We start from the raw sequence: 8,396 nt of genomic DNA on the forward strand, positions 1-8,396 counted from the left end.
GCAAGCTGACTGGTTTGTGCACTAATTAAAAGCCAACTTCCAGGGGTCATCGGATCACTAATGAGCCACTTGCTGTGTGTTTTGGATGTGTGATAAAGAAGTGACATTGGTGACAACCTGATGATTTGGGAATCGCCTATTTTTAGCACAGGATTCACACTGTGCACAGGAAGTGAACTGACCGGCTGAGCACGTGTGCATTGAATGGGCCCACAGCCTATTTGCATTATAAATGAACCAGGGTTGTAATGAAGAACATTCTAATAAATCTGTACTATAAGTTCCCAGGCACTATCATTTTTCCTCATGATCAAGCTGGTAGGAGGCATGTGAGAGATGTGCAGGTTCTATTTGCCTTCGGGTTTTTCCCTGTATCCTTTGAGAAAGCTCCCTCACTGGCAACTTGTCAGTACTCTGTGGTGTAAGTTATTGCAACAATGCAGTGAGCTGTTGAGAATAGCTAAGGAAAATATGCTTGAAAGCAAATGTATAGTTTTTAATTGAAAACATATTTCACGGTAGATTACTTTGTTTTTGCTAAATTGGCTGATATTCAATAAAAAACATGTCTTTTCCTGTCAGATTAGAATTCAGTGTCAAGGGCTTCATCTTTTAATTGATATATTTTGTTGATCTTTTGTTTCAGAGAAGTAATTGAAAAGAAGCCTGAGAAATTTAAGATCCAGTGTCTGACAGACATCAGAAATCTCTTTTTCCCAAATAAGGAACCCTTTTATGGCGCTTTTGGAAACCGACCTAATGTAAGCCACATTTCCAGCAACAGAATCTGTGATTTGTCAGAATTGAATATATAACATAGTCATAAAATAATCATAATCCTTGCATTTCATTTAGTGCCTTATCACATCATTGAAACGTCTGAAAGTGCTTCACAGACTATATGGTAAAATGTATTGACTGTATTTTGTGGGCAAATCATGGCAACCAGTGCCACACAGCAGTGTTCCACAAACAACCATGGAATGAGTCACCAATTCTATTTGGGAGATTGTTGGCCACGATACCGGGAGAAACTCCTTTCTCTTTTCGAATAGTGCCATGGGATATTGAAGTACACCACCTGAGCAGGCAGACGGGACCTCGGTTTAACTTCTCATCCGAAAGATGGCACCTCTGACAATGCTACACACTCCAACCACTGCATTAGAGTATCGTCGTAGACTATGTGATTCTAAGACCTGACACAGGATTTGAACTCACAACCTTCTGTCTCGGAAGTGAGAGTGCTACCACATTGCCAGGCCTACACATAAGTTATGTGGGGAAAAATAGAATAGTGCATGTTATGGCACAACCACTCCGTGCCATTTGGCCCAACCGGTCCGTGCCGGTGTTTATATTCCACACGTGTCCACCCACTCCTTATTCCCTACCATATTCTTCTATTCCCTTCTCTCTCTATTTGGTACATGTTCCCTTACAATGCTAAACTAAGCAATTGCTCCATTCAGAACCTTTTAACAAATTTGTCAAAATTGACATTGGAATATAACTTTATTTCTTTGTCGAGGTCTCTCACTCCCACTCAAGTTTTACAACGCTCACAGCAGGTGATGCAAATTCCTGGTTCCCTGAATGCAATCATTGTTCCAAGTCGATGCAAAATCTGAATGTTTATTAAATAACGGACACATGTGAGGTCTCCAGCTCATCTACCCCTGAAACGGATCACGTTGATAATGTGATTTATAATAAGTATTTAAATTCTCACTGTTAAAATTTCTATAACTTGCTGTTCGATTGATTGCAATGGCAAGTGACCCAAAATAGGCAGCCTTGTAACATTTACTTCAGTCCTATTCTGTAAAAATCCAAAATGAGTAATATACAGCGTAAAACAAATGGAGGGTGTGTTGCTGTGTTGGTGATTACTGAAAGATGAAACTGACTGAGAGATGTTGATACAAATGTGGTTCAGACATGACCACAAGATAATAGTTGGCAGTACATTGCTAAGCAGTAATTCATTCATAAGCATCAGTGGAATTCTGAGAGAGAGAATCTCTGCCTGAACATGTTCTGTTACTCACACTGATGGATTGTATGCTGATCTGTTTAAAGCTTCATGTTTGATGGTGTTTCTTTGCACTTTTGGCAGGGGTTTCCCAGCCAACGTGCAGTAAACATGTTCTACAGGAACGTGAACCAGATGGAGTAGCTGGTTTGAGAAGCGTTGTGACTGGTGGGCAGGAATCGCACCGGGTTCACTCCCCCAAACCAGTCTCTTCAAAGCTCTTACGTCGTGCTAAACCACCTTGAATTGTTTAATAACAAATCCAGGTTAAGCCAGCATCCCTTGAACCAAAGCTCAAACACCGTGCTCTGTGGCAAGTAACAACAGCAAACAAATTGCATTTTAACGCGCCTTTCATGTCGGGAAGACGTCCCAAGACACAGTCAAGGATTTCCACCTGAGCTGAGGGTTGGAGTCGAGAGGGATGGAGGGCAAACTCAGCCCACGATAGTCAATAATGTAGCTTATAAATGTTAGGGTTTAGTAGCATCTATTAAATGAGTAGGGTTTACAATTAAAAATCATAATCATGTATGAACTTTTAGCTGCAAGCCTCTCATGGGAAAATCTGACTACATAAGATTAACCACATTTCCATTACACAGTTAAGGTTAGAAATTGCATCTGTGTCTAGGTTTACTTTTTTGATAGCATCTCAGAAATTGGCAAATTCTTAAATAAAGTCTTTAATGTTGAAGCCGCTTTTCTGTAAGTTCTGTTTAAGACCTATGGAAAACCAGCTTCAAAGTTGAAACTGAATTCAACAATTTGCCAAATTCTGGATGCTCTGATCAGATAGGAGATTTGAGACTTGAGTGGAATTTCTCCCTGGCTCCCTATGGCCCTTAAAAAGTATTCCAAATAAGTTTGTTTGGTCTGACCTGCCTTTTACAAGCCCACGTTGACTTTTGATTGTTAACTTGGAGTTCTGTAGCGTACTGGTTAGAGCACTCACCTCGCAAGCGAGAGGACCCGGGTTTGATTCCTGGGTGGGACGAAACTTTAGGCAAGTTTCATTACTCCACACACCTTTGTTTACCTAGCAGTAAGTAGGAACCCCGTTATTAGTCGATCGATAGATCATGTTCCAGGGTTATTTATCCCTTCAACAATAAATGAAGAAATAAAAACATTTGGTCAATCAATCCACGACTGTTTGTGGGACACTGCTGTATGCAATTGGCTCCTGTGTTTCTCCCATAAAATGTACAGTCAATCCACTTTACGATATATTCTGTGAAGCACTTTGAGACTTCTCACCGATGTGATAAGGCAATATATCAAATGCAAGAATTATTATTATTGGTGCTTTGCTTACTCCCTTATTGCATCTTTTCTAAAGGTCTCTGACTATTTGCCCATAATTCTCAAGATCACATTGGATCACATTTTGCTTAAAAATGAACACAAGCTATTTTCAAGTCCTCTGGAACTATCCTGGTGTCCAGTGAGTTATGAAAACTCTCAGCCATTTTTGTCCCTTGTTTACAATTCCTTCTTCTCTATAAAGTAGTATTTTTAGTGGCCATTTCATTGATAATACCTGCTTCCTGCAGTATAATTTTCACCCAAGTTATGTTCTGAAATGAATCAGTGAACTTCGGTTGATGGTATAAAGTAGAATTCAAGCATTCTCTGCAACTTTGAAATTGAGCTTGAGAAGTGTAGGTTTCAAGAAGCAAGCACTTTGACTTGTTTTCACCCCACCCCAGGATAGTGACCAAAATCAAGGATAGAATTTACAAATTACAGTCATTCCACTTTACATGATATCCTGTGAAGCACTTTGGGATGTAAGAACATAAGAATTAGGAGAAGGAGTAGGCCATTCGGCCCCTCTAGGCTGCTCCGCCATTCAATAAGATCATGGCTGATGTTTTCTAACTCCACCTACCCACCTTATCCCCGTATTCCTTAATCCCTTTATCCATGGTGTGTTATGCTTTCTATCAAATGCAATGATTACTATTACTGTTAATGATGCAGTATTTCCTTTTACAGGATGTCTATTCGTATAAACAAGTGGGAGTCCCAATAAATAGGATTTTTACAGTCAATCCAAAGGGCGAACTGATACAGGAACATGCAAAGACCAACGTATCATCGTGAGTAAACACCAACTCATTTCTAGTTGTAACTTAGTGAAGGAGATTTTTTTCTGAAAGCTGCTGTGAATGAAATGCAAACTACGTTACTTAAAATATAGGTAATCTAATATGCAGTGGTCTTTATTCAATGCCCACCAGGTGGCAGTGTGCCCCTCCAATTAACTGAATGCTTCATGTTCTAACTTAGCACTTGCCCTTTTTGGAATCTGAGTTGCTGGTTATTTACTTTGGGCGCTCCATTGGGCTCTTTGTTTGTTAAGATATTTATTTTCTAGCTTTTTTTTCTGCCAAGAGGTGCTAAAATCCACACGCTTCTTTGTCCGAAGTGAACTTTTTAATCAATTGAGCGGACTAGGCCTAAGACCTAGACTGTTCTACTCTTCCACTAGAGGACAGTCCAGTGAGGTCAACTATAAAAGGCGGGTAAGATTACACAACCAAATTCGGTGTAACCAACAATGTAATTATGCATTTTATTTGGTTTATCCTACTGTTTCCACTAGCAGTAGGGAAGTCAGTGAAGACGAACCATAGATACAAGAAGGGTTGGTTAATTGGATTAAATTGGATAGATACTTGAAAAGGAAAATAGTTGCAAGGCTATGGGGAAAGAGCGGGGGAGTGGGACTAGTTGGTAACTCTTTCAAAGAGCCAGCACAGGCACGATATGTTGAATGGCCTTCTGTGCTGTAAGATTCTATGATTCGAAGAATGAAAGGAGAACTGAGGAGAACTTTTTTTCACTCAGAGTGGTTGGGATGTGGAATGCACTGCCAAATGAGGTGCATTCCGCATCCCAACCACTCTGAGTCTATTGTGGGTTTCAAGAGGGAAGCGGGGATATGTGAAAGATAGAAGCTTGAAGGGGTTCGGGATAAGGCCTAGCAATGGGATTAAATGAACACCTTGCTCTGAGAGCCAGTTCAAATTCGATACCCCGAATTATTTACTTCTGTGCTGAATATTTTAATGATTCTTTTCAAAATGCAGCATAAATTAATTTTACTCTATTTTGAATTCATTGGCCTCACATGCTTTTGGTTCGAAAATGAATTACTCTGTCACTTGTGGGGATGTTTCTACGTATAATGCTGGAAGGATGTGGTGTTGTGTGAATGAAAAGTCTTTATCAAGACTCTCACAGCAATTCCTTACTTGCTCAGACTGGAGAGGGAGGAATTACTGGGAATTCACAGCTGCCACCATTTAACTAAGGAAATAGACAAAGTCAGGTGGAATTAGAGGCAGATGGAATGAGAGATCAACGAGATCAACGATAACACATGGCGGTTATAAGATGCAGAAACAAAGAAGTATAAGCCATTACCACCTAACTGATTTAGGATTGTATAAGGTAAAACTCGCATGAGTTTTACCTTTATAAATCATATAATCGTCTAAGTCCTACATCCACCCAAGTCACATTCAGTTTCCTATCAAAACCATTTAGATTTAATTGCACTAGTCCTATTTATTATCTCCTAACTCATAACGCTGCTCTCCTACCCTTCATTACTTCCGCACTTACCAGCTGCATTGAATCACGGGAAACATAGACTTGATCCGTCGACACGTGCACAGAAGATCTTCATTTTCCGCAATTCAGTGCGATTCCAATGTTTGCTAGTGAGTGCACATGAAGACTCATTGAATTGTGGAAACATAGTCTTAAGTAGTGACCGCATGCGCACATAACTAGCTGCATTGAATTGTGCATGTGCAGTGTAGATTATCGATCAAATCAGATTTAATACGACTTTACCAGTTTGCCTCCAACTCGGACTTCATGTAAGTCATATTAAATGTTATGGTCCCAACTAATATGACTTGTGTGAGTTTGTGTAATATATTTAATCAGAGTACAAAAATATGGCCCAATTTTTCACTTGCTTCTGTTACTGGATCTTTTGACATGCAAACATTACTGATATAGGGTTTCAGTAAATTTTTATCATCAACACTTCAGACCTCTACCTTAATTCTCAGTTCTGCCCCCTGTTTGGATTTGAATTTAGCAAAGATAGTTACCAAATGCCTGTGCAGAGTAAACAACTGTCTGCATGGCCAAACATCCTTTTCAAGTAAAAGTATGAGTGAAAGAATAGAAGTATGAGCCCTCCGTACTAACAAACTCAGATCTGGATCCTAGAGGTTTTTTTCCCCATTGATTCATGTTATGTATTGCATGTTGCGTGTTCATTTATCTACAATATACGCATGGAATGTGAACTGGGACGTATAACTGTGTTAACAGGGGATTCACATTGATTCAAAGTAATTATTTATTAAAACCATTAGGGAAATCCAAGGGTCTGAAACTATACCATTTGTTCCAGTGTAATGCTGTGCTGAATTTCTAATGCAGAACCATATTCTTTTCTTTCAGTTACGTACGATTGAGTGAAATAGTGGATCATGTGTTCCCTCTGCTGAAGCGAGAACACTCCTCCGACTTCCCTTGCTCAGATACCTACAGTCAGTTCACGTTCTGGAGAGAGCAGCTACCAATGGTAGAGAACCAGGATATTCAAGCTTCGCAGAATTAATCACAACTTTGAATGCAGATTTCCATTCACCTATTTGGAAGGCTGCAGGTCATTATTTGAAGCGAAGAGATAAATCAGCTGGGCCTGCCTTCCTCCCAAAGCAAAGCTGCTATCATTACCATTGAATATTTTATTCCATCAACAGTTTTTATTTAAGGACGATGCTCCAATGAAACCATTTGACCCAGTTCTGCTCATAATTTCTGTGAAGAAATAGCTTTTACGATGACTGACATTTAGTTCATCCTCTGTTCCAAACCGTCACTGAAGCCACTTCGAGATGGTTCTCGAGCACTCATGGTTTTGAGTTTGTGTTTCTTAACAAATATATTATTGTAATTATTTGTACAGTTGAGGTTTTGATTATCAGCATATGATTAAGCCAAAATTCTAAGTTTACTTCATATAATGTATCAGTAAAGATTGCTGATTTAAAGACTTGAATAATGTTGAATATTATAATATTTGCCTCCAGCAGATGACTTTTTATCTTTTATACTTTTCTTCCCTTCTTTCCAGAAGGAGGTCGCCCAAGTAGAACTGTGTTTCATAGCTCACATCCCTCCAGTAGTTCCACCAAATGCCCATTTGTTATGTGTGTGTCCAGGCAGCATTGATAGGCTATTTTACTTTGGGAGACACTGTCCTCTTGTGCATGTTTCATAGAGAGGGAGAGGGGAACGAGAGGGTATCAATGGATAATGATAAGGAGCAGGAACCTTAACTGATGTTTGGCTTTAACTAACTTTAACTGAGGTCAATTGTAACACTTGTGGGGTCTTGTATCGGTTAGAGCACTTGCCTGCAAGCGAGAGGACCTGGGTTCGATTCCTGGCCAGGACAAAACGTTAGGCAAGTTTCCTTAATCCACACGTCTCTATTTACCTAGCAGTAATTATCCGGTTGTTCGTCATTTTGTGGGTCGCTTTTCTGGGGGTAATAATTCCTTTCAAAAGAACAAAAATAATTATTTGGTCACTCAATCCACGACTGTTGTGGGACACTGTGGTGCATAATTAGCTGCCGTATATTCTGTGAAGCGCTTTAATCATCTCATTGATGTAATAAGGCGCTGTATCAAATGCAAAGATTATTTATTACTATTATTTCAATGCCACACCACACAGTGCATTTTTTTATATCTTATAAATGAATACAACTCTTAGATACACCAATGAGGTTGCTTTCATTTTCAGGAAAATGTATAGCTAATAAGTCATATTACTGATATATATTCTTAAATATTATATTTACACAAGTGAAAGGAAGTCTTTATATCTGACTATCAAATAGTAATTGAGCTCTACATTATTTGCTTAGAATACAGATATAAAAGTTATTTGTATCGGTGTAATGCAGTTTAGCCTCTTTGCTCTAATTATGGATCATTTCCTAAACTAGGTCTATTAATTCATTTAATAGGCCAGGATGTCACAAGTACGATAGGCCTAAAATTTCACCTAGTCTTAACCTGTAAGATCATTTCACCTTCAAATTTAACATTGTGCAGAATTGTTGAAAATTCTTAAGTCTTAATTTGGAGCAGGTTTTCCTTGGTTCTTAATAAGATCCACAGGGGGCTGTGAGAATGTGGAACTCACTGCTGGAAGCAGAATACATCAACATATTTAACAGGAACCGTGATGCATACATGAGTGAAAAGAGAATAGAGGGGTTTAGAATAGTGAGGCAAGTGTGGACTAGAAA

At 39.1% G+C, this 8,396-nt stretch overlaps 1 protein-coding gene across 5 annotated transcripts in view; it reads left to right on the forward strand.

The window, feature by feature from the left end:
- The window catches only part of lpin1a (lipin 1a), a 73,636-nt gene extending 66,114 nt beyond the window's left edge, over positions 1 to 7,522 (forward strand). For 4 of the 5 annotated variants that reach the window (XM_007897063.2, XM_007897065.2, XM_007897067.2 and 1 more), the window contains 3 exons: positions 647 to 761; positions 4,037 to 4,140; positions 6,530 to 7,522. In XM_007897063.2, coding sequence (XP_007895254.1) covers positions 647 to 761; positions 4,037 to 4,140; positions 6,530 to 6,689 — 379 coding nt within the window. In that variant the 3' untranslated portion in view covers positions 6,690 to 7,522. The other variant, XM_007897068.2, reaches the window with a different exon arrangement.
- The last annotated feature ends 874 nt before the right edge of the window (positions 7,523 to 8,396 follow it).

The sequence above is a fragment of the Callorhinchus milii genome, unplaced genomic scaffold, assembly GCF_018977255.1.
Source record: "Callorhinchus milii isolate IMCB2004 unplaced genomic scaffold, IMCB_Cmil_1.0 Scaffold3, whole genome shotgun sequence".
Lineage (NCBI taxonomy): Eukaryota > Metazoa > Chordata > Chondrichthyes > Chimaeriformes > Callorhinchidae > Callorhinchus > Callorhinchus milii.